The sequence below is a fragment of the Myotis myotis genome, unplaced genomic scaffold (assembly GCF_014108235.1).
Source record: "Myotis myotis isolate mMyoMyo1 unplaced genomic scaffold, mMyoMyo1.p scaffold_m19_p_1, whole genome shotgun sequence".
In the NCBI taxonomy this organism is placed as follows: Eukaryota; Metazoa; Chordata; class Mammalia; order Chiroptera; family Vespertilionidae; genus Myotis; species Myotis myotis.
Genome location: NW_023416313.1, coordinates 148730581 through 148757450, shown reverse-complemented (window position 1 = coordinate 148757450; position 26870 = coordinate 148730581). Strand labels below are relative to the sequence as shown.

General features: G+C 38.7%; 1 protein-coding gene across 1 annotated transcript in view; it reads left to right on the top strand.

The window, feature by feature from the left end:
* The first annotated feature begins 581 nt into the window (after positions 1-581).
* LOC118679427 (T cell receptor alpha chain MC.7.G5-like) overlaps positions 582-26870 on the top strand; it is a 298506-nt gene continuing 272217 nt past the window's right edge. Inside the window, exons 1-2 of the mRNA XM_036356176.1 lie at positions 582-630; positions 1095-1388. Coding sequence (XP_036212069.1) covers positions 582-630; positions 1095-1388 — 343 coding nt within the window. The remainder of the gene's footprint in view (positions 631-1094; positions 1389-26870) is intronic.

Below are 26870 nucleotides of genomic sequence, written 5' to 3'. Positions count from 1 at the left end.
GGCTGGCCAACTCCACGCCCTGGTTGACCTCCTGTTGAGGGAGCAATCTGCATATTAACATTTTATTATATAGCATTGAAGTTTTGAGAAATGATTAAAATAAAAATTGGCCAAAGGATAATAGTATAATCAAAACCTGTTTTATGAGAATGCAGAGAGCATTATGATATTGGCTTTACTACAAAAGGGAGGGAGGGAGGGAGGGAAGGGAGGCAGGAACAGGAGAAAGAGACAGAGATGAAATTAAAAGAAAGCTTACAGAGAAAACTGAAGTCATTACATTAGTTTCACCTATACCATTTTTCCCACCTATACCATTCTCCTCTCCAAGATCACGTCTTTACATGAACTATTTATGAAATTAGAGATTTAACATCTTTTTTCCTTTGGAGTTACAGCCAAACTTTTATTCTCTGAAGCAAAGACAAAAGGCATTGATAACTGTTTTTAAAGCAAGGCATAATCAACCACCCATCTCACCTACCATTTCCTGTTCTGACAGTGATGTCACCGAGTACAGCTGGTACTCAAGTTTCCGATCAGAACAAGAGCCTTTCACCCTGTAGAAGAGAGCTGCCAGCATGGCTTGCCGGGGCATGCTGTGGGCATTCGTGGTCTCCACCTGCCTTGGTAAGGAACACATATTTGCTATTCAAGTACCCAGTAGGATTGGAAAGTAGGAAAAAAGATTAAAAACACAGGGATCGTACCTCCTCATTGATACCAGCTATTGGAAGCAAAAGAGATGATGGATTTAACCTGAAGTTTAGATTAAGAGCAATGGTTCTCAACCTTCTGGCTCTATAAATACAGTTCCTCATGTTGTGACACAACCATAAAATTATTTTCGTTGCTACTTCATAACTGTAATGTGGATACTGTTATGAATTGTAATGTAAATATCTGATATGCAGGATGGTCTTAGGCAACCCCTGTGAAAGGGTCTTTCGACTGCCAAAAGGGTCGCGACCTCCAGGTTGAGAATGGCTGATTAAGAGGAGAGGTGGGTGGGGATGGGAACCAGCTGTGAGTCTGCCTGCTTTATCACACCGGTGTCATTCCCAGTGCAGTCCTTTCTGTGCTCTTTCCCACAGGATCCAGTGTGGCTCAGAAGGTCACTCAGCCTCAACCAGAAATGTCTGTGCAGGAGGCAGAGACTGCGACCCTGGCCTGCACATATGACACTAGTCGGAGTGATTATTATTTGTTCTGGTACAAACAACCTCCCAGCGGGGAAATGATTTTCATTATCCGCCAAGAAGCTTTTAAGCAACAAAATGCAACGGATAATCGCTTCTCTGTGAACTACCAGAAAGCAACCAAAAACTTCAGCCTCAGGATCTCAGACTGCCAGCTGGAGGATGCTGCAGTATATTTCTGTGCTCTCAGTGAGGCACAGTGAGATGAGTGACAGGGAGAGGCTTACAGAAACCTCTGACCTCAGTGCCTGTGTCAAGGAGTGGGGGAGTATTTGCTTAAAGGGAACATAGAAGTCATTGTCTTTTTTTGGTGATTAAAACTCCTTATATCTGAATATCAGAAACATAGAGAGATGGATGTCTGCAAGCTGTAATCCTTAAAATTACAATAAAAATAATGGCACGTGTAGTGCCCTCCAATTTTACCAAGAGTTCTCATGCATATTATCATGTGTAACCCTCATACCTTTGTATGATATATGTGACAGATCAGACTTCCTAAGCATTTCCTTCATTCAGAAAATTTTTGTAATTATCCTAAGCATTTCCTTCATTCAGAAAATTTTTGTAATTACCTCCAAGAATCTTAAACTTTTCTATTTTGTTACATCAAGCTTTTTTAAAATTTATTTTCAATTTTCTTTTATTTTCCCATCCCTGTCTAACACTGAATCTCCTCAGAACAAAGTACCCAATTTAGAATACAATAAGTGTGACAGTGGAGGCATAACTTGGGAGGGCATCCACTAGTCCATCCATGAACCTGAAAGATGAACTATGTCCATTGTACATAGGTGAGATGATCCAGAGGAAATGATGGAATGGTCTGTTAAAGGCTCAGCTAAGAAGCCACTCAGGCGCAACATTAGTGGCTAGAATGCTATTCTACAGAAGCAGTAATATTTATTAAACCAATGGCTGACATGTGGATACTTTTAGCATCCTAGCTAATATACACAAGTGTAGAAACTAGGAAATGGGTGTGGAATAGACTCTTCTCACGTCTCTTCTATAACCCATTCCAGAAATTATTGTTCTCTTTCCCTCAACATTAGGTTCTGTTGGATTAGAGGTCTAGTTCGCAGAGGAAGAATGTTTCCACCAGAGGATTCAGCAAGGGTCCCACCGAAACTAGTTATGACCATCATCTAGGTCCCTTTGAACTCCTTGTGCCAATGGTCCAGCAGACAAGGAAATGGGTTATTAGACTTGGGGAGGGGGTAGTGTTATTGACCCTGATTGTCATGAAGTACCAGGTTGTTGTTGCACAATAAGGGTAAGGAGGAATACATCTGGAATTTCAGTGTTTCATATTGGGCATTTCCACGTCCAATAAAAACAACATGTGGCGATTATTGATACAAGGCCTAAAAATGCGCAAAGTGATTCAGAACCCCACCAGGCAAGCAACATAGGGAGAAGATGACTATCAATTACAGCCTTGCTACCTGTTAAGGAAGTGGGGCCCAAAGCTCATGTCAAAGGTTCCGCTAAGAAATCGCTCAGGGCAACACTCTTAAGGGATTAAAATTCCATTCTCCAGAAGCAGTAATTAAATGTTCAAACTGAGTCTTCAAGGTTGTGGCTGGCTACAACTTATTTAAAACCATCCTGTCTTAAGTATTTTAAATAAATTGCACCCAGCCAAAACCTTGAAAACTCAGTAATGCAGTGACAAGCATGCATCTCAGTAGTGCAAAGAGCATGTGTGTCTTGATGCCACATTCAAATGTCTAGCTCTGATTTTATTAATAGCTGTGGTAGACAATTCTGTGGTTACTCAGACTCATTCAAACTGGTAACATCCAACATTAAGTATGCACTGTACAATTTTTACTTTCTGCCCCTAGGGCCTTCTCTGACTCTTCAAGAGCTCACTCAGCCCATGGGCAAGCACAGCCTGAAAGGACAGGGGAATTACCAGCCCTCCTGGCAAGCACCAACCAGTGATGAAACAGGACCAATACAAATAGCATATGATTTCACTTATATATGCAATCTAATGAATAAAATAAACAAACAAACTAGAAACAGATTCATTATTAAAGAAAACTGACTGCTGTTAGAGAAGAGAACATTTGGGGGAGCTGGGTGAAAAACATGAAGGGATTAAGCAAAAAAGGAAAGAAAAAAAAGAATAACTCATAGACACAAACAACAATATGGTGATTACCAGAGAGAAAAAGGGTGGGATGAGGTAGAAGAGGGAAAAGGAGGGATAAGAGGTGATGGAATAAGACTTGACTTGGAGTGGTGAACACAAAATGCAATATACGGATATTGTCCTATAGAATTGTACTCCTGAAACCTATATAATTTTATTAACCAATGTCACCACAATAAATTCATAAAAATTTGTAACTAATAAATAAATAAATAAATAAATAAATAAATAAATAAATAAATAATCAAGGTCTCTTCGTTGATTAGAAATAGGAATCAGAAACTCATATAAACAGATAACTTTCTGAACAGATTTCTAGATTAAACCAAGTTTTTTCTGTATAGAGTCAATTATGGAAATGTCCCCAGTAATTACTTATTTGGCCTGAAGAGGGCACTGCTTGTATTAGTTGACAGGAGCTGCAAAGGATCCTCAGGTTCAAGAAGTGAAATAAGCCAGTCAATGAAAGAAAAATACCACATGATCCCACTCATTTATGGACTATTAAGACCATTATAAACTGATGAACCAAAGTAGATACAGAGGCAGAGCAACATCGAACAGACTATCAAACTACAGCAGGAAGTCCAGGGAGGGTTGGCGGCCAGGAGTAGAGCTGGCGGGGGAGGGTGTAAGAGATCAACCCAAGGACTTGTGTGCAGGCATATGAGTATAAACAATGGACACAAGACACTGGGGTGTTGGGGAAGCCAGGGGAAGGTCAAAGGGAGAAAAAAAAGGAGACATATGTAATACTTTAAGCAATAATAATTAAAAAAAAAAAGAAGACAGTTCTGATATGCACCCCTATGTTCATAGCAGTGCAATTTACAATAGCTAAGACTTGGAAGCAGCACAAGTGCCCATCAGCAAATGAGTGGATTAAAAATAAGCTATTGTACACTTATACAATGGAATACTATGTGGAGGTAAAAAAGAAGAAACTCTTACCATTTACACCAGCATGGATGGACCTGGAGAGTGTTATGCTAAGCAAAATAAGCCAGTCAGAGAAAGATAAATATCACATGATCTCACTCATATGTGGAATCTAATGAACAAAATAAACTGATGAACAAAATAGATCCAGAGACATAGAACCATGGAACAGACTGATGAATGTCAACAGGAAGGGGGACAGGAGGAGTGGAAGGGGTTGGAAGGGAAGAGTTTAGGCAGGGAACTTATATGCATATGTGCATAGTCCATGGGCACAGACAATAGAGTGGTGAAGGCTTGTGATGGACAGGTGTGGGGAGAAGGGGGTCAATGGGAAAAATAAAAACTAAAAAACAAAGGGGACATCCATAATACTTTCAACAATAAAGATAAATTTTAAAAAAGAGGAAGACAACCCTGGTTTTTTGGGGGGGTGGGGGGCGGTGTTGGAGTGAGGTGGGACTGTTGGGAGGGGAGGGATTGAGCAAAAAAGAGAAAGAACTGGGCATGGCCAATAGTGTGGTGATTGTGGGGGCAGTAGGGCAGGTGGAAGACATCATAGAGGGAATAAATGGGAATGGAAAAAATAAAATAAATTTTAATTTAACTAAATTTATTTTATCTTTTCAAAGAAACTGCTAATACATACAAGAGAACTGGAACAGTTCTGAAGAATCTAGGTCAGATTTCCAGACTCCGGAATCAAATCCTTCGTGGGTGTGGGAAGGCCAAGGCACAGAGGAACTTCTGGGAGCCAACATTTCTGATCTGGTAGCCAGATGTGTGATAGTAGAATTTAAGTCATCAGGACTGAGAAGAGTCTGAGAACTAGTCTCTATTTTTTAGAACAGACTCAAAGGACAAATAAAAATTTTAATCCACACTTTAACAGTATCTTTTAAAGAAAATGAACCATCAAATGAAGAAAGAGGAAAAACCTTCCTAACTGGCCATCCAAGAAGGAAATACTTTCATTATCAAGTATACTTATCTGAACAGTGTTTCAGGTCCATGGGTACTGGATGAAAAGGATGTAGAATAAATCTGGTGCTTTCGTTTCCCTTTTCATTAAATAGGATGTGAAGTACAAGGGACAATAGCATCCTTCCACATTAGTCCCAGCTCCTCCACTCCCTGCACATTAAGCCTGCCCAGGCAAGAGACTCAGCCACCTACCAAAGGAAACCCATGTTCCCCAGAGAGCACCCAAATTCACTGGGCCCCACTCTATGCATGAGATCCCCACTCAGGAGTTAGTAAACAATGTCTACCACCTCTGACAAAAAAAAAATTGTACATGAATATAATGAATATAAATAAAACCTTTAAAAAAAGACTTTAGTGGTCTTTTTGTTCACTGTATTTTCAGAAAAGAACTCAGTCATAAGAACACTACACATGAGATGTCTGGGGTGATTAGGACTGGAACCCTCAGTGTTCTTTAGTCAAGATCTACCCAACTAAGAGGGAACTTCTTGACATCTGAAACAGCTTCCTCCATTTGTGACTTTAATTGTTGATGTGCCTTAGTTTTCCACTCTGTAAAAGTTCTCCCTTGAGAATTTGAGAGTAGACATGTGATGCTCACATATTTTTCTTACTTCTATGAGAAATCCTATGACAGTAGTTGCCAGATATTGTTGATATTTCAAATGAGCACATTGGAATTTATCAGACTGCCCAGATGAGGTACTGCTTCCCACCCACCCCTCCCCACCTTGTCTTCTCTCTTTCTTCACCCTTATTTTCTGCTTAGTATCTTGTAATCAGACTTTGCTCACAACTTTCTACAGACTTTCTAAATGGCCCAACCCAAGAAACCACTTTTATTTAAAACAAACAAGACAATCAAATAAGATACACACACACACACACACACACACACACACACACACACGAAAAAAAACTATCATCTGGACATAATATTTATTATTTTTTAAAGGAAAAGACAGTTTTCTACCCACCCTCATGTTTGCCTACTTGAGAGTTCTTTCATATACATACTTCAACAGCTAAAGCTCAATTTTGAAAGTGAAATGTATAGTAAACATTGCTTTTATAATTATTCAAAGTATGTTTATACATTTTGGGGGCCACTCTGTAGAAAATCTCATTTGATTCTCAGAATTCAGCAACCTGATTAACTATCTGTGGGAACTAGGCACTGATTGAATGATGGATATAAGACAATAAAGTTTGATTGGCTGGGCCCAGGGGGTCAGGAAATGATCTAAAACAGCAGGATGGACCCTCTGGCTTGGACTCCCCGACTGCATTACAGGCACAGTGCATGCAGGCCAGAGGGAGGAAATGTGTACTCCCGAGAGCCTCATTTGTGAACTTACAGCTTCAGCTGGACTGAAATGGAAAGAAAAGACAGGTGGGTCATCTGGAGTTACCTATAAAGACTGAAGAAGAGAGGGGGGAAATGATAAAGTAACAACGTTTTTACCAATGTCATGTGATTCTTACACACACACAAAATGGTAGGCATGGAAGAACTTTAATTACGTGGCAAATAAGAGAAAGAATGTGCCATCTACAGCAACTCACCAAGGTGTACTCCAAGAAGTCCTCTGGAGTTCTGTGGTTAGTGGCAAAATGCCCACTGTTCACCACATTCTCCAAATGGAAGTAATAAACAGGTTGGGAAAGTTAATGCCACCACTCTCTACATAAAAAATCAGCTTTTAATTTAGTCTTTTCATCTCTTATGCAAGGGAAAAACAAGGTTACATAAACGTGGACCATAGAAATGGCCTTACCTAAGATTGGATGACACAAACTCAGTAGGAAGAGAAAATTAATGCAAATTAAACTAGTAGTTAAGAAGAAGAAGAAGAAGAAGAAGAAGAAGAAGAAGAAGAAGAAGAAGAAGAAGAAGAAGAAGAAGAAGAAGAAGATCTTCAAATAAATAACAGAGCAATTAAATATCAAAATTCTGGTTCTGATTTTCTCTAGACTGAGTGTTGCTGTTTTTTTATCATAATATAGAGGCCCCATGCATGAATTCGTTCGTGGGTGGAGTCTGGCCCACCTACCTGACCGGGGCCAATCAGTGAAAGGGCCAGCCAGGGGAAGGGCTGTTGGGCAGCTGGCCAGCTGCCACCCCCACCTCCCCGGTCGAACTCCTAGTTGAACTCCAGGTTGAGGGGACAATTTGCATATTAGCCTTTTATTATATAGAATTGAAGTTTTGAGAAATGATTAAAATAAAGAATTGGGCAAAGGGAGGGAGGGAGGGAGGGAAGGAGGGAGGGAGAGAGGGAGGAATAGGAGAGAGAGAGAGAGAGAGAGAGAGAGAGAGAGAGAGAGAGAGAGAGAAGAAAGAAAAAGAAAGCATACAGAGAAAACTGAAGTCTTTACATTAGTTTCGCCTATAGCATTTTTCCCACCTATACCATTCTCCTCTCCAAGATCACGTCTTTACAAAAACTATTTACTAAATTACTGTTCTAACTTCTTTTTTCCTTTGGAGTTACAGCCAAACTTTTATTCTCTGAAGCAAAAGACAAAAGGCATTGGTAAACATTTTAAAGCAAGACATGATCAACGGCCCATCTCACCTACCATTTCCTGTTCTGACAGTGATGTCACCTAGTACAGCTGGTACCCAAGTTTCAGATCAGAACAAGACACTCACCCTGTAGAAGAGAGCTGCCAGCATGGCTTGCCGGGGTGTGCTGTGGGCATTCGTGGTCTCTACCTGCCTTGGTAAGGAACACATATTTGCTATTCAAGTACCCAGTAGGATTGGAAAATAGGAAAAAAGATTAAAAACACAGGGATCTTACCCCCTCATTGATACCAGCTATTGGAAGCGAATAAGATGATGGATTTTGCCTGAACTTTGGATCAAGAGGAAAGGTGGGTGGGGATGGGAACCAGCTGTGAGTCTGCCTGCTTTATCTCTCTGGTGTCATTCCCAGTGCAGTCCTTTCTGTGCTCTTTCCCACAGGATCCAGCGTGGCCCAGAAGGTCACTCAGCCTCAACAACAAATGTCTGTGCAGGAGGCAGAGACTGCGACCCTGGCCTGCACATATGACACTAGTTGGACTGATTATTATTTGTTCTGGTACAAACAACCTCCCAGCGGGGAAATGATTTTCATTATCCGCCAAGAAGCTTTTAAGCAACAAAATGCAACAGATAATCGTTTCTCTGTCAACTTCCAGAAAGCAACCAAAAACTTCAGCCTCAGGATCTCAGACTGCCAGCTGGAGGATGCTGCAGTGTATTTCTGTGCTCTCAGTGAGGCACAGTGAGATGAGTGACAGGGAGAGGCTTACAGAAACCTCAGACCTCAGTGCCTGTGTCAGGGGTTGGGGAGGGGAGGTTAGAGTAACAGGAATATAGATAGAAAATCATTGACTTCTCTGTTGAAAAGAAATACTAATCTATCTGACTATGGGAAACACAGAAAGGACATCTATAAGCTATAGTCCTCAAGATAATAATAAAAATAGTGAATGTAAGCAATGATGTATAATTTTGCAAAGGACATTCACATGTGTTTATTTCATTTAACCCTCACAACTCTGTGTGGTGCATAGGACAGGTCAGTTCATTGGTGTCACTGCTGAACAGTGACTCTCAGAGTTTGGACTAAAGCTATATTCTAGAATCATGTCTTTATCTTTCACTCTAATTATTATCTTTCTGCATGTTTCACAATCACAATAAAGTCACCATATCCAAAATTGAAATTGCTATCTTCCCCACAATCTTATTTTTTCTTTATTTGTCCCTCTTCAGCCTCACTCAGGATTCAGGAGCACAATAAAATTCAACTGTTGCTGAGTTTTGAGAACTTCCCCACTCTCTACCACCCAACCTAGGTTATCTGATTTTTTAGTAGACATCTTATCTCTTTCTAATTGTAAACAATGTGAAAATATCATATCTGTCACACTGTCTCCCAATTGATCTATCAGTCATTTTTCCTGACTTTAATTTCGCCCACTAGATCTTAAATTTTCTTAATGCACCATTTGTTTGACCTAAGAAGATGAGGAAAAATAAAGAACAACTGTCAAATAGTATTTTGTGTGCTGCTAGGACTCATCTCCAAAACAGTTAACTTCTGGTAATGCTAAAATTGCTTCTGATTGAAGCAACCATTTAAATGAACCAGGTCTAAAGATGGGGCCAAACAGCTGCCATCACCAGAGTCACCACCTCGAATCCTCTGAGAAATGGGAAGGGATGTCTGGCCCTGGAGAGGAACCCACCTTGCTTATGTTAAGGGGGTGGGGGGAAAATTTAAAGGGGAAAATAATACCAACATTTCTTTTTATGTCCACAATCCCCACCACCACCACCAAATACATAGTTTTTACTGTTAGGACCCCATGTGGAGCATTTAATTCCACCTGTCCACATTGAGTGAGTGGTACAGAGTTGGATAAGATACTCCATGGCTGAAATAGTTGTCTGATGAGTGGTTTCCAGATCTGAGGTTGGAGATATGTTTAGCCTGAGTGGTGGAAGTTACTGATGTTGGGAAAGACCCAGGGAAACCAAAGGCAGATTACTAAATAATGACAGAAAAATAAGCTTTCACAGAAGTACCTTGTCATCTTGTCATCCCTCAATTATTAGTATTGGCACAGGGGATAGAGCTGGTGACATACAAAGGACCTTTTGGATTTCCTGTACTTCTCCACATCTTCTTTGAGAGTTTCTCTACTTCTGTCATAGCCCATGCCCTCATAACTTTGGGCCATCTTCTTAGTCCCCTTGAACAACTTGAAGCCATCTGGAACACTCCCCTTTAGTTTCACATGCTGCAGAACAAGGGCAAGGTATACCTCCACAGTTCCCCAAATCCCATGCACTCCCACCACTCATTTGAAACACACCCCTTCGGACCTAGACTCCTAGAACACCATACCCTAGCCCAGGCTCAGTACCCCAGCTCTTGCTCCCCTGGAAAAGGGGATTAGAAACCAAACTCAGTGAAAGTATCACCTCTCACACAAGTCAGATAACTCTGGGCCATTCATGTTTTAGCCTCTCGTTTACCCTCCAGGTTCTATTGGTCACCAAGACTTACAGATTCAGACCAGAGATCAAATTTCATGCCAAAGCTTGTTTCTTCTTCTCATTCTTACTTTTAGTGCCTTCCTATAGCTCCTTTAATTTAAATTAATAAAGAATCATCCATCTAGTCTCTCTGTCCTCAGTTTTGACCCATTTCAAACATTGCTTTCCACAGCCACCTAAGTGACCATCTTACAATAGGAATCAGATTGTGTCCATTCCCCATTCAATAAAGACCCATTTTCCCACAGAAGGAACCTGTGATTATTCAGAATGTAAGTCCTCTCAAAGCAAAGACCACTCAAAGGTTACAAACTTGTAGTTATGAGATGAATAAGTTCTGGGGGTCTAATGTACAGAATGGTGGTGATAGTTAATTAGAGGCCTGGTGAACGAAATGAAATTCATGCATGGCGGGGGTGCCCACAGCCTGGCCAGCACCCTCTTGCAATCCAGGACCCCTCCGGGGATGTCAGACTGCCAGTTTAGGCCATGGGATCAGGACTAAACTGGCAGTCGGACATCCCTCTCACAATCCGGGACTGCTGGCTCCTAACCACTCACCTGCCTGCCTGATCGCCCCTAACTGCCTCTGCCTGCCTGTCTCATTGCCCCTAACAATTCACCTGCTTGCCTGATGGCCCCTAACCACCTCTGCCTGCCTGCCTGATGGCCCCTAACCACTCGCCTGCCTGCCTGGTCGCCCTAACCACTCGTCTGCCTGCCTGATTGCCCCTAACCACTCGCCTGCCTGTCTGATCGCCCCTAACCGCCTCTGCTTTGACCCCCACTGCGGCTTTGTCTGGAAGAACATTCATAATGACATCCAGAAGGTCGTCCAGTCTAATTAGCATATTACACTTTTATTATTATAGATAATACTGTATTATATACTTGAAAGTTGCTAAGAAAATACATCTCAAATATTCTCACTACAAATAAGAAAGGATACTTATATGAAGTGATAGAGGTGCTAACATTTTGGTGGTCATCATTCTGAAATATATAAATGTATCAAGTCAACGTGTTCTACCCTTAAACTTACACAATATTATATGTCACTTATATCTCAATAAAGCTGGTGCAAGCAAAGACCACTGCTCTACCCCAGCACCTACCATGCCCGACAAGGTAAATGATCAAGAGCTACCGATTGGGATTAATTAGTGCTCATTTGCTGCCACACTCCCATTGCCCTCCCTCTGTTTGCTTCCATCATCTCAGCGCATGAAATTGTTTCCTGCCTCTCTGCCTTTGTGGACACAGTTCCCTTAGCATGGAATGCCCTTATCCACTCATCCGCTTCACTGTTGTTCAAGTTGTACTCAAGTTTCTGTTCTGCTCTGAATCCCTGTCCTGACCCTCTTGCCCAGGTAGAAATGACCACTTTCTCTTTTTTAACTTTAACGAAAACTCAAAGCATATTCTTAATATAGCAAACCTAACACTTTATGGAATTTCTTGTATGTATTTAATGTGTATTTCTGTACCTGTATTTTTCACTGTATCCCCACTAAAACGCAAGCTGTCATCATCAAGGACTAAGTTTTATTCACTTATTGAATTGCTATTGATCAACAGTGCCTATAACATTCCTTAATTCACAGCTATGAATTTTTTAAGTTTTTTGAATAAAAATTAGTTGGTGACATTTTCCTCATTAAACATGATAAAATAAAAATTGATAACTTTTTTAAGTTGCCATACCTACAGCTATATTAAGTAGGAATTCTGGACAAACTCAGAGGAAAAAGAGACTATAAGGTGAAAAGATAATTAATAGTAATGACAATATTATATTGGTAATAATAATAATAGTAGCAGTAGCTCATATAGTATTGAGTATGTAGAGGTCCTCCACATTTTGATAGGTGCATGGCATGCAATTTCATTTAGTAGTGTCAAGAAAACTAAGCTGTAGGTACTACTGACACTTATCTCATTTTATATGAAGAACTTAAAGCTCAAAGAGGTTAACTTGCCTAGGTTCACACATTGTATGAATGACTCATTGATCAATGGACATTTTTCTCCATTAAAGAGTGGCAAAATGCTACAGACACTCAGTTCCATTAATTTGTTAGATATATAGATAGATTATGAAAAAAAAAGAGACATGCATGCAAATAATACTGTACTGAGCATACACCTGCTGTCACTTTTTCTAGGGTAGTAATTACATACTACCTAATTTCATTTATCTTTGTTAATGAAGTTTAAAGTAAGGTTAACACTGTTACCACATAGGAAATTTTTGCCTTTTTAACATTAATTTATAATTGTTTGGTTTGTGAATATTTAATATTTTAAACTTCTCCAATGCATTTTTCAAAATAACACTTCAAATTTAAAAATACAGTTTTTAGCAGAAGTGCAACTAAATGTTCCAAGTGTTACGCTGTGTAACAGGAGTTTAAAAGAGTTTCCTAACCTTTCCAAATTATCACAAGAAAATTATTTTGAGGTAAACTTCTTAAACATTATTTTTTATGTGGCTAGGTATTGCTACGAATGCTCTTTTCCAATTTTTTTTCTCCAGCAAAAATGAATATATTCTGAATACTTTCCCACATAAATGAATAATTGTCTATAGCATGAGTTCCCAGAACTAAAAGTTTACATCTTTGGAATATACATTGGCTTATTCAATCAATATTTTTTTTGCAGGTGAGCATGATAAGTATATTGTTACCGAACTGGGATTATTATAAGTAAAACTGAGAAAGAAAAAATGCTTTTACATAAATCTGTATGCAAGTAAGAGAGAGCCCAGATCAAAGTAACTAAAGCAAATTTTATATATATATATCTTTAAAAAATTGAAATAAAAACAGATTACTTTTTTAGAAAGGGCTGGATGGATCCAAATGCTTAAATAAAGTCACTAATAGCATGTCTATCAATGGTCCTCCTTTACCCTATTTTGGCTTCATTCTGAAGCATACTCTGGCCAATTCGAGGACAAACACACCACCGGGAGCCTCAGGCTTATATCCTGCTGTTTTAGTTTCCTATAGCTGCTGTCACAAAGAACACAAATTTAGCAGCTTACACAATACTTATGTATCATTTTGTCTTCTGGAGGTCAGAAGTCTCACTGAACTAAAATCAAGGTGTTGGCAAGGCTTCGTTCCTTCTGGAAGCTCTAAAGGAGGCCAACCGAATGTCCTGCTCTTTTCTAACTTCTGAGGCTGCTGCACTCATCAGCTCATGGCACTCTTCCACCTTCAAAACCAGCAATCCCATCACTCTAACCTTTGCTACCATTGTCACATCTTCTTCTCTGACTCTCTTGACCCTTCTGCTTCCCTCTCACAAGGACCCTTTTGATTACATTGGGCTCACCAGATATTCCAGCATAACCTCCCCATCTCGATATCCTCCATTTAAACAGATCTGCAAGATCCCTTTGCCCTGTAGGGTAACATATTAGCAGGTTCTGGGATTAGGGCGTAGGCCTCTTTGAGGGACCAGCATTCTGCCTATTATACCTGCCAATTTAACAACTCCAACAGAAGAAACAGGCTTCTTTCCCCATGGTTCCAGAAAACATCCTGAGGCTCACTTTGCTTGGTCTGACTTGTTCAGGTCTGGGGTTTGGGAAAAAGTGGTTACTTAAGGCAAAACCATGATGTTATTAGAAGAGGAATGAATAAATGCATATAGGAAAAAAACAGATGATCCCAATATTATTAATTTCCTTTCAAACTCCTTTTGCCATCAAAAGTAGTGATAAATCCACATATTAATTCCCTGTGGATATTTTGCTTCTTACTAATATGCTTTGCTAACATATATATCCTGCTTTGGTTGTTAATAAAACTGGCAGCATGGAGCTTTAATGCACTCTCTCTCTTAAGCTCTTTGTCTCACTTCCCTGGCAGCCTTATCCTCTCTACACCAGGAATCAGCACTTTTCGTTGACTACAGCAACAGAAGTTTAAATCTCTTTTGACAGAAGAAAACAATTTCAGCTTAATGGGGAGGCTGATAACCTCCTTCACAGCTTCTCGGAATTATACTGTTTGATAGTTTCTTGCATAGAACATCTGCAAATTCAGAAAGGTGAGTGCTATCAGATCTAGAAGTCTCTTGTTCTATCTTTCTTCATTTAGATTCAAATTAAAAACAAAAAAACATCTGAGAAGCTACATGAATTTCAATGATGGATATTTTCCACCAGTCTGTAGAAGATACAAATTTAAAGAATGATTACAGGATTGAATATAAACACACATTGACAGTAATTCAGCATTGTCATGAAAGCATGTTCATGTTCATAAACTAACCAGTGTATTATATTAATGGCAGTCAGAATTTGGAAAACGATAAAACCTTCACACATTTTAAGATGACTTCTAAAATATTTTATAATTACTTTAAATATTTAAATAGCTGTAAAAGTCTATAAATTCCACTGTATTATAAATATTGACATTTTCAAATAAAAGTCATGTAATAGCTGTTAAATATATGCAATGAAATCTTAATATCAAAGTGATTTGATACCCACCAACATCCTATTAACAATGGAAGACTTTATATTGCTTCTTTCTTTCCTTAAAATCACATTTCGATTCAACTTCTCCTACAGAATTTAACATAATATATTTTTTCTTTTAAAATATTTTATTTTTATTTATTTATCCTCACCCAAGAATATTTTTAAATTGATTTTTAGAGAAAGAGGAAGGAGGAGAAGAAGGAGGAGGAGAGGAAGAAGATTTTTAAGGTTTTTAACATAAAAGGCAAACATTTTTTGGAAATTAATTTCTTAGTAATATGACCAGGGTCAAATCTATAATGCTTTCATAAAAGGAGGCTTTCCTGGCACCAATAAAAAAGATACTCTTTTTCCCAATACCTGAGAGGTTTTTAAACCTCTGCTACAAAAAAAATAATTCCTTCTTCTACAAAGTTGGAGAACAGCTGTGAAATGAGAGATAGGAATTGAGAACCACAGTCAAGCTCCAAGGCAGATAATTTTTAGGGAAGAATACATAGAGAAGTTGAGGACCTATAAATTTATTCCCTTAAGTCACTCTTAAAGATGAAGAAAGTCTGTCCAAGGTAGCATTAAGTTCTGTCTTACTGGAAATGACCTCACTAACTTATCCTGATATCCTGGGTACAAAAGCTCATATTGACTCATGTAGGGCATGCCAGGAGTACACATCATTAAATAATTTTTTAAAATGACTTCTTCTAAAAATTATCCAGGATTTTTCTACCTTCCTAGCCACCTCTATTTTCTTGTTTCTTTGGAGGCTATACCTCCTCTACCAATTTCTTGAGTTCTGGGGTCTCTAATTCCTCTTTTATGCTACACAGATTCTAGGCTATCTCATCAACTCCTAAACTTCAAACACCATTTAACTTTTTAACTTTTCTACAGTGACAAATTTTGTACCTCTAGTCAAGACCCTTCTTAGCTCAGAACCACCTGGATGCTTCAACCTTAATATGCCCAAAACTGAGCTCATGGTCTCACTACTCTATGGTTCTTCCAGGGAAGGAAGCCATCATCCCATCCAAGGAATCTTCCTCATTGTAGCCAGAGTTATCATTCAAAAATGCAAATGTGATAATCTTACTCTTTTGCCAAAGTACAAAATACAAAATCATTACCAAGGCTAATAAAGCCTTCCTTACTCTGGCTTACTTCTCTGGCCTCATCTCCCATATCTCACCTTCACTCATAATTTCTCCGGTTTGCCCTTCGAGGTCCTCTCTCCATCCTTCAGCACCCTGCTCTGTGCCCCAGAATGTACCAATTGGGAATGTACCAATGAACTCTCTTGCCTTTTGGTTATTAGTTGGTTTTGGCCCAAGGGGAGCACCTGCAGACATCAGAGGGAAGGAGGAGCTCAGTCAAAGAATATATTTTCCCCTAGCTTCCTCCCTGTGAGATTAACATAGGCTGACATTGACCCTCTATCACATGGTCAGCTCTTTAAGACAGACTCTCCAAGTAGTCTCTCTACCTCCAGTAATCACTCTCTCCCTCCTCTTTTAGGCCTGGAGTGATGCTATTCCCAGAGTACAGCACTATTCCTTATTTGTTCCCCACACCTTGTTTATACTTTATAATTAGTGCCCTATTTAACTTTCCTCAAATTTTCCATTTTTTTGTGTACATAAGTTTCCTGCTAGAACCCTGAATGATACTGTCTGCTTTTAGATCCATAAGTGTCAGTTTTTATTAAAATGTTACTTCTTCAGGGAGGTCTTTTCTAGCCCCCTATATTTAGGTATTACTCCTTGCTAAGCTTCCTACAGTACCCTGTATTTCTCCTGTCTCAACATCCTCTGCACTCAGTGATGATCATTGAATGAGTGTTGATGTTGCCTTCCCTAAGAGGCTGCACATTCCACAACATCAGAGATTGAGTCTGTCTTACTCATTGCCGTAAGACTGACTCAGAGTTCAACCTGAGATCTGAAACATAACTGACTCTCAATAGTTATTTTTTTAAAAATTCATAATGAATGCATGAATGAGTCAACTATTATTCAAAAAATATTGCATGCAAAAATATAAAGCACAATTTGTTGAAAATGCAAGAATAATTTGACAATATGTTAATTATGGGATAGCTTAATATCTATTTCACAAAGAGAGAAAGAAAAAGAGGGAGATGAAAAATAGCCTATATACAGCTATGGAACATTTACCAAGACATGAGCATGTATTATGACTCAAAGGAACAATTAGAAAGATTCATAAAAGCCACATTCTCTGAACATAATGCAATAAAGCTAAAAATTAATAATTAAAAGATAGCTAGTAAATGAATGACAAGGAAATTAACCACTAAGTAATTTCCAGGTCGGAGAACTAAAAGTTAAAACTCCAAGCCATTAAAAATTAACACTAATGACAGCAGTACATATAAAAATCTATACATTTATTAAAATCAACATTCATAAAAAAGTAAAACCTTTAATACATTTATTAATGAAGTAGAGTATAATAAAGAAGACAAATCAAGAAATTTTTAAAGTTAAGCAAAATAAATGAAAGAAGAGAAAAGTCTAAAAGTAGAAATTAATTTAAAAATAAAACAAAAATTAGACTTTATAAATAGATCCAAAAGTTCTATAAAATCTGTGAAACAAAGAGAAAACACAAATACACATACACATTAAGAATGAAAATGGTGATATAATCCCATCTAAGGAAGATATTTGTAAAATCATCAGTTAATACTTTGTATAAAGAGATCTTGATGAAATTAATGATTTTTAGAAATATGTAACCTTTACATTTGAACTTTTAAAGTTTCTAAAAATTTATATTATTTTATCATTCCAAAACTGCATCAAATCATAAGGAAAAAGTTTCCTGAATTCTGCCTCTCCCACCTTCTCCACTTACTCAGCACACAGTTACTACACATATACCAAGTACTTTATCTCAACTCTCCTATGTTCCATCTTAAAAACCAAGTTCCATTCCATTGTTTGGGCTGAATTGTGTCCCCTCAAAATTCATATGTTGAGGCCTTAATTTCCAACACCTCAGAAGGCGACTGCATTTGAATATAGGGCTTTTAAATGAAAATGAGGCCATTGGGTGGGTGGGCCCTAATCCAATCAGACCAGTGTCCTTATAAAAAGAGAAGATTAGGACACAGAGAGACTCCAGAGGTGCTCAAGCACAAAGAAAAGACCATGCAAGGACACGATGAGAAGGCTGCCACCTGCAAGCCAAGGAAAGAGGCTCGGATAGAAATCACACCTTCTGATACCTTGATCTTGGACTTCTGGCCTCCAGAACTGCGAGAAATAAATTGCCGTTGTTTTAGCTACCCAGTCTGTGTTATGGAAGCCCTACTTTATTTTTAACAAACAAATGCACCTATCTTATGTCTATCATATGCTACATACTGGGAAATCAAGACTGCTAGGAGAAAGTCCCTGTTTTTAGGTAATTCACAGTCTAGAGCAGTGGTTCTCAACCTTCCTAATGCTGTGACCCTTTAATACAGTTCCTCATGTTGTGGTGACCCCCAACCATAAAATTATTTCTGTGGCTACTTCATAACTGTAATTTTGCTACTGTTACGAATCGTAATGTAAATATCTGATATGCAGGATGTATTTAGGCGACCCCTGTGAAAGGGTTGTTCAACCCCCAAAGGGGTCACGACCCACAGGTTGAGAACCGTTGGTCTAGAGGGATGAATATATGTGTACACTGATGATAATACTGTGTGGCACATATGATAACGCATAATAATATCTGTCATACATTGAATTTCTGCTCTGTGTCAAGCACTTTCCATTTATCTAAAATTCTGTTCTTTGTCTCCAGCTCTCACTTGGCCATTTTCACTTAATGCATCACTATCATTTCAATTTCAAAAACTTTCCTATTCAGGTTCCTTTCTATACTTTCCAGTTTCTGTAAATAGCACTATATTCTTCCTTTATTCAGGCTTGAAACATTAGAGCTTATAGTCAGGCACCAATTCTTGTCAGATTTTTTTTTTCTTTTAAGTGCTCTCAGATTCATCTTTTATTTAGCATTCCCATGACCAATACCTTATTTAAGACTTTTGATTCCTCTCAATTCCTCTTGCAAGTTGAAAGGCATGTTCTCCTTGCTCTCCGTTATTGAATTTTTCTTTCTTGACCTTCTCCCCTGACCCACCAAATCCCATTCTCATCCTCTCTCTCTCCCTCCTGAATTTATATAGAGCCTATAACCCCCCCAAAAAAGATGCATCTCTTTTATTTCATTGTTAACTTTTGCTCTATAGATGTTATTTTAATCTTCCTAACTAACTTATAACTCCATTAAAACCAAGACTTAATCTTGTGAAATTATTTAATATTCACACCCCATCATTCATTACATCACTTGATACTTGGTGTGTGGTTGGTATTTTTTTACTATAATGTATTTTACTTCTTCTATTATCTTATTTTTTTCCCCTCAAGTGTTGTCAAGGAGAAAAATCAGCTTTGGGTCATTCTATTAGTTATGGAGAGTTCATGCAGGAAAAGGAATTTCAGAGGGAACTTGCTTGAGACAATAGGAATTTTTAAAGATTGAGAAGTTATATGAATAAAGTTGTCACACATTTGCTGCAGTGAGTGTAATGGCTGAAATATTACTGCCCCCAAATCTTAAATAGAAGCCTGTTAACACCCACACAGAAAAACCCAGGACTAGGCCAATGCCCAGTAGTTAGTTGTGCTGAATCCCACTCCATTCTGTACCAGCTTCGTGATCTTGTTTATTATTTAATCCCTATAAGCCCCAGTTTCCTCTTCTGTAAAATATAGATGTTCTGATAATTAATGGGATTATTCAGTCATTTAGCACAGTGCTTGGCCTATAAAGCAGCTCCATACATATTAGGTATTGTTATCATATTTTGTTTCTGTTTTTTCTATAACTTTTTGAGAGGTAAGTGAGGAACTGAAGAAGCTATAATGCTGTCCTCCAAGAATTAACATGGTACAGAAAAAATACACTGCTTGTGGGAAGGAAAGATGGTTCATAAATATACCCAGTTCATCAGAAGTAGCTACTCGTGTTTGGGGGAGTCCTAAAGAAATACAAACCTTCTTAACCTCCCAATTTTCCACCACTAATAGTTCACACACTGAGACAGCAATACTGTGCTGGGCACCTTCCATTTTGTCCACTCAAAACAGCAACTCCCTCCTTGTAAAATATAAACTCTAACCATGTGGTCCAAATGCAGGGGCTGCCATCTTACTTATGTAGCCAACTTAGACCTCCTGACTGAACCAGGGGTAGGTGCCTGACCCAGCTGAGCAGATCATATCACGTACACCCTGCTGCAGTCACAAATTGACCCCCTGGAGGAAACCCTGTCTCACACCAACATAAGCAAAGCCTGAGCTCAGAATCCTTAAATTTGGAATGGGAAAGAGGGGTCCTTGTCCTTCTTTAGTTGCTGCACTGTGAAATAATCTCCAGAAAATGTTTGCAATCGTGTCTCCTGCTTTGTGGTGTCAATAAATGAAACTGATATACAGAGAGAAGTGGAATGAAAGAAGAGTCCTTACAGAGTTCAGTTCCCTGGCACTCTGGATACCAGACGCCCATGTGCACTTCTGCACTTGCCAAGATCATAGGAGCCAATGCATTTCTCTTGTTGCCTTATGTGAATTACATTTTTGTCACTTGACACATGTCCTGACAAAATCAATGAGATTTGAAAAATTAATTTGCTAAGAAATTTTTAGAAGCACCTTGCTGGTTTACAAAAAGAAATTCTACTTGTGTACACAATTTTATGGATTACTTTCTCAGTAATTCCTCTAAATTACCTGAAGGGGGCACAGTTTCCATTCACAAGAAAAGAAAAAAAAAAAAAACCTTCTGAACAAAGAATTAAAAAAACAACAAAAGAGAGGAACTGAATAAATTGCCTGAAGTGATTCTAATTGGTTAGAGCAATCTATTAAACCCACACTTCTACAAAGAAAGAAAAAACTACCCTATTTTAAGACCCCTGGCTAGCTTTCAAGGCACCTAAATCTGAGTCTTCAGTGAATTGAACAGAAAGAAGAAAAAAAATAAAGAAGCTATTAGCAGCGATTCTGTGGTTTCAGCTAGACTGTGAGTTGAAGGTTTATTGGAAAGGAATCCAAAAGGATAAAGAAATTGCCCTACAATGTTCAAAGGTTGAGACAAGGTTCAGTGAGACCAATCTGAGGTTCCCTGTGGAGGAACCGAATTATAAGGATAATCAGAACCCCTTCTGAAATGTTCTTTATGGACAGGGTAAGGAGAGAGGTGAAAGTGGAGCAAAGCCCTGCATCCTCGAGCACCACACACTCTGTGCTGCAATCATTCAAGCACTTCAGACAGACTGCATGTTACAAACAGGATTTGAGGAAAAGCCTGGGATTTCTGCTTCTACTGGTCTCAAGTGGAATAGTGAAGAAGGAGGGACAATTACAGCCTCTCTTTATACCAAAGCCCATCACAGCCTCGTGCATATCACAGCCTCCCAACAAGGCCTCTCTGCCACCCACTTCAGTGCAGAGCAGGCACGGTGATCTCCACTGGCTTTGGGTCTCTACCCAGACCTGCAGCTGCAGCTCCCAGCCACCCCTGCTGTGGGGACTACAGCCGTGAGCTTATTTACTGTCTCTGTGTCTCTTCCTGAAAGGAAAATTCTGAAATGAATGAGAAAACATGGGGTATTTTTAACTTTTATTTTCTTTACTGTAGACATTTTCTTTTTCTTTTTCTAAAACATATTTTATTGATTTTTTACAGAGAGGAAGGGAGAAGGAAAGGGATACAGAGTTAGAAACATCCATGAGAGAGAAACATCGATCCAGCTGCCTCTTGCACGCCCCCTACTGGGGATGTGCCCACAACCCAGGTGCATGCCCTTGACTGGAATCGAATCTGGGACCCTTCAGTCCGCAGGCCCACGCTCTATCCGCTGAGCCAAACCGGTTAGGGCTGTAGACATTTTCTTAAAAGAAAAACAGATTCTGGGGGGAGGAGGGGATCTTACACACGTCTTTCCTGAGAATATGTGCTCTCATTCTTTACTGCCTCATAGTCAAAACCCGTTAGTCTTCCACTACAGAACGATTTTACATTTAGTGCAACTGTCACAAATAATTCGAATGAAATATGGAACCATTATTTGTTTTGTATATAAATATCACATTTACCAATGGAGGGTAAAAAGAATAAATGCTTTATAAAGAATATTCTGAGAGGCTCCTTATCAACCAAGTTTTTCCTGCAAAAAAATATTGATTACAGAAGTCAGGTAATATTCATCTTATCTTGAGACCTATTTAGCATAACATGTGGAGATTCTTATTGAGGGGCTTCAAAAGTAAATAAAAAGGTTAACCAAAAAGACTTGAACCCAAATCTATTGAAAGAAATGCATATAGCTGATCTATGAACCTAGGATACAAAGACTCTCGTGTCTCTTTTATTTTTCATACTAAATTGTTAGACCTGCCAAATGAACAGGAAGGTCATTATTTCTTTCCTGAAGCCTTCTCCACACCTGCCCTTGACCTCGCTAAGAATCTGGGAGACCTCAGTAGTGTGGAAAGAAGTGGACCTCCCAAGCAGTGGACCTCCCAGTTAACTTTGGCCTTGTTTCTGGCTTACACCAGTCTCCCCCATATCTGAGAGGGAATGCTGGACATGCTGATCCAAACCCTGAATGGTGACCCAGCCTCCTTTGGGTCAGCTTGGCCAAAGATGCCTCATGCCTGGGCTCCCTAGACTGCAGAACTCCCTGTTGTTCATCTTCCTCATAGGCGTGTTTGGCCATCACCAGAGCCCCAGAAAACCAGAGAATGCTGGGTTCAGAGTGCTCCTTGCATTCATATCATTGGCCTACACAACATCCTTTTTTTTTTTTAATCTTCTGGGACCCAGACCTAAGTGATAAATACCTTTTGTTTTGTTTGTCTCAGTCCCGAAGGGTCTGACTACACTCGTTTCCTCTAGAGTGGCTGTAGGGTTATATGCTGACCCACTCAAGGAAAGATACTCTTGGTAACCCCTGAGGATCCTGCAGCCCCTCTTTAACCAAGGCTACCATCAGTGACTCAGTGTGTTTATCCCCAAGTGAGATCCTCCAATTGACATATGCCAGTTTTCTGAGAGGCCAACCAACATGGTTCCATAGTGTCAACGGAATGCTGGTCAGTGAATCTACATGGTTTTCTGGGATTTTCTTACGGAATAATACCTAGAGCTAACTCAAACATTATCACTGGTAGGCATCCGGCCATACACTTTGGGGAAACAAGTAAATTAAGTACCATCTAATATAATGAAGTAAAATTACATATTAAGTTCTAATCTCCCAGCTAAGACACAAGTGGCAACAGTTTAATGGCAAAGAATATAGTATCTACTTTGGTGTAACCTAATTTTATCCTCTTCTAGGTCCTGCTGTGCCTCTTCTTGTCTTACAATATTCTTGTCCCAAAACAGTTTGCAATGAGAGGTCGCCCACTGGTTCAAGTACCCTTGTGAAACTCCAGGCTGTTTCTGGTATTATTTTTTCAAAGTCATAGTATTAATTCTTTATTGTTTTAGAGGATTTGCTTCCTTCTAATTACTCTGCAAAAATGTCCATGCCGGCATTTCTTACAGCCCAAGAATGGTGTCACTGCTCCACACCTCTGCTCCTCCCTCTGCCGCAGGCTGCGTCCTGAGTCTGCTGGTTTGTTCTGCTCCTCTCTTCTCTGTTGTGGCCATGCTGGCAGTGGGAGGGGTTCATTACTAATTGAAATCCAATCTGAAATGAGATCCCTCCATTATATAGAATTGTAGATCCCATCAGTAAAAACCTCCCAGGCCATGAAAACTGAGGGATTTTACATTTTGGCCATTGCAAACGCAATAGTGTTTGTATCTGTAACTTGCAACCCATTTTCTTCATCATTCAGGAATGAATGAAGAACAATGTATGGCTACAAAGAAATAAAAATAGAGATTTGATTATATTGTACATTTTATTTGAAATTACAGTCCCTGAATAAAAATTTTAAGATGGAGTGTCCGACACAGCAGGACTACCTGGTCCAAAGGCATCAGTGCTCTCACCTCTCTGTTCTTTCCTTATATTTTCTCATTTAAACGTTATAGCAAAAGTACATGATGTGTGTGTGTGTGTGTGCGTGCGTGCGTGTGTGTGTGTGTGTGTGTGTGTGTGTGTGTGTGTGTGTGAGTGAGAGGCTCCACCTGGTTGATAAATACAAAGTAATGGACCCAGTTTAATGACTGGTGATAGGAGGAATACACTACAGGAGAAGAAGTTTTTTATTAAAATGTTCCCTTCTCATTGGAAGCCTCACCAATGAGTCTGTTTCTTCGACTGCGCTGCGAGTTGCAAAGATACGAGGGGCACCCATTCGGCTCAAGAACCTTATAGATACTGTGAGAAAAGTAATAAAGTCAGAAATTGATGCACAAATTACTTATCTCTCACGTTTCACTGTGGCTATGAGATCAAGAGGGAATGCAGAACAGGAAACAGAAAGGACACAATTATCTTCCAAATTACTCAAGGAGCATTTTAAATAGATTTCTGTGAAAGAGTCAGGAGAGAGCTCTAACAGCTGATTTGTTAGCTTTTTAAGGGAGGGACTGAATAAGAGGGCCATAATTTTGAGGGATAAAAGAAAAATGAAAGAATATAAGAAGCTTGAGCGTGGTAGTGTCTCATCTCAGAGCAGCTGAAGCTGAGACAAAGGGAGCTCTGTGCGAACACCAGCAGTGACTGTCTGTGCACATAGAACCTATTGTATTCTCTCCGCCAGTTTTCTCATCTGTGGAATGAGGTCAGGAGCTGAGCAACTTTCTCAGCCCAAGGAGTGATTCTGGGAAAATAAAATGCTCACTAAAGGTCCGAGTCAACAAAACTGTACTGAAACAACTATCTAAACTTAGTTATTTTTTTTGCCACTTGATCACTAGCAATTATGATCCAACATCCTGATGAGGCCCTTTTCATGCAGTCTCAAGCTCCTAACTTTATAGGCATGCCTCCTCAAGAACTTTCAGGGTGAAATCTCGGGAAAATGTAACCTTTGGATCATACCAAGATCATACCAAGACTTGAGTAAATAGTAGAACTGACCAAATATTTTATTATTCTGTCAGTTCCCTCTTCCTTCCCCTCCATTTTTGTTAGTTTTTATTTATACTAAATTGTGAAATTTACTTAAACTTTGCCCTTTTTAGGCTAGATTAGAATAAACTTCACTGTCAGAAAAATCATCTTATTAGAAATACCAAATTGAACTTCATGTAAAAATAATTGAAGACAGGTTTTCCTGTTCTACCAGTGAGATGGGCAAGCTCTAATCAGCACCCAAGGAAACCAGTTTCATAAGATTTTCCTCCCAAACTTCTAGAAAAATAATAGTTTTTGTTCAATTAAGTCTTTTAAGTAAAAATATTCCAGAAATTATAATGTAATAGAAAAGCTGGTCTTGACATATCACATTCAGGTCTTCCTAAGTAACAACACATTAAAAAAATATATTTCTCAGTTGCCCCAGAGTTTTCACAGGCTACTTGGCAGTCACAGCAATTTGCTGGCCTGTTAAGGAAGATCAACAGCAGACCAAAAGCTCCTGACACCACTCAAAACCTACAGCACTGACTGTAAGAACTTCCATATGCAGACAAAATAAAATTTGACGTGAAAAACTGACTTAGTTCCACCTTCCTTTGAGTCAAGCAGAAATTCCACTCTTGCCGATTAGGCTAAAAGAACTTTTATTTATAAATATTTATAATGTATCTTAAATTTCAATTTTCCTGAATTGTTAGCAAAGCAAGCTTCCTTGTTAATAACTGCTTGTCAGGAATTTTTTATTTTGCATTGATGAACTTGATCTCTATATTGTTACATAATCAAACAACAGAGTTTCCTACCAGATTTCCTATAACTTTTCTTTAGCATTTAATAACATATCACCACACTCTGATCTCAGTGTTGAATCATTTCACAAAGAAACCATTCATAAGATGAAAAGAAAAAATCATTGCTCAATCCAATTGAATTTACTGAAGGAACAAATATCCACTTGCCTCTTAGTACAAAGGACTCAGATTCTGAAGATTAACTTTTGGGTTTCTTAAGGTCAAGAATATAAGCAAACTCCAAAACAGATGAATATGACTCAGACATTTTAAAGAAATATATTAATTTGAAATTTAAAACAAAAAGCTAAGTTCCTCTCACCTCCCTTACTAACTCCTTCCCAATTTAAGAGTGCATATATTTTTATTTTCCTTAGAATCACTTACATTCACTAAAACTGTGTCATTGAATGTTATACTAAAAGATGCAATCCAGGAGTTCAAAATTGAACCAGCTACTTTTAAGGGTATGGTGGTGTGATAAGAAAATATTGCCAGAGATAACAATTTCCAACATGCCAGAGCATGCTAAGCCAAGTATGTTCACCCCAGTGGGGCCTTCATGAACATTTCCAGTGATGTTAATCCTAGCTTCCATTAGTTGCTGCCAATGACCAGACCTTCTGCTAACAAGAATTTCTGCAAAACACTCAGAATTTCATTCTAACACTCAGTTGCCAGTTTTACTTATTGTAAGGACTAGGAAAGGAGAAACTTCTCAGTTATGCTATTTATGTCCCCAAAACAGCATTTAAGACTAATATTCTCTTCTAAATATACCTATCACTGTGTCTCATAAGTTTTGGTGTGAATTATTCTTTTTCTTTACTTTTGGCATTCTTGGCTATTTTTTCTTTTGACTTTATCTCTGCCCATATTTATATAGAAATGAATTCCTTCATGTTAAAAGAGTTAATATTTTCACCTTTTTATATCTTGTGTTAATTACATTATGATCAAAGAATGTGCCTATAAAAGCTCTACTTTTCAAAAAATTTTTAAGATTTACCTTGAGGCTGAATATATAATCATAATTAACTTTCCTTGAAAGCTATGAATTTATATATGTGTGTGTACTTATGTGTCTATGTACTCAATTTTCTTCTATTG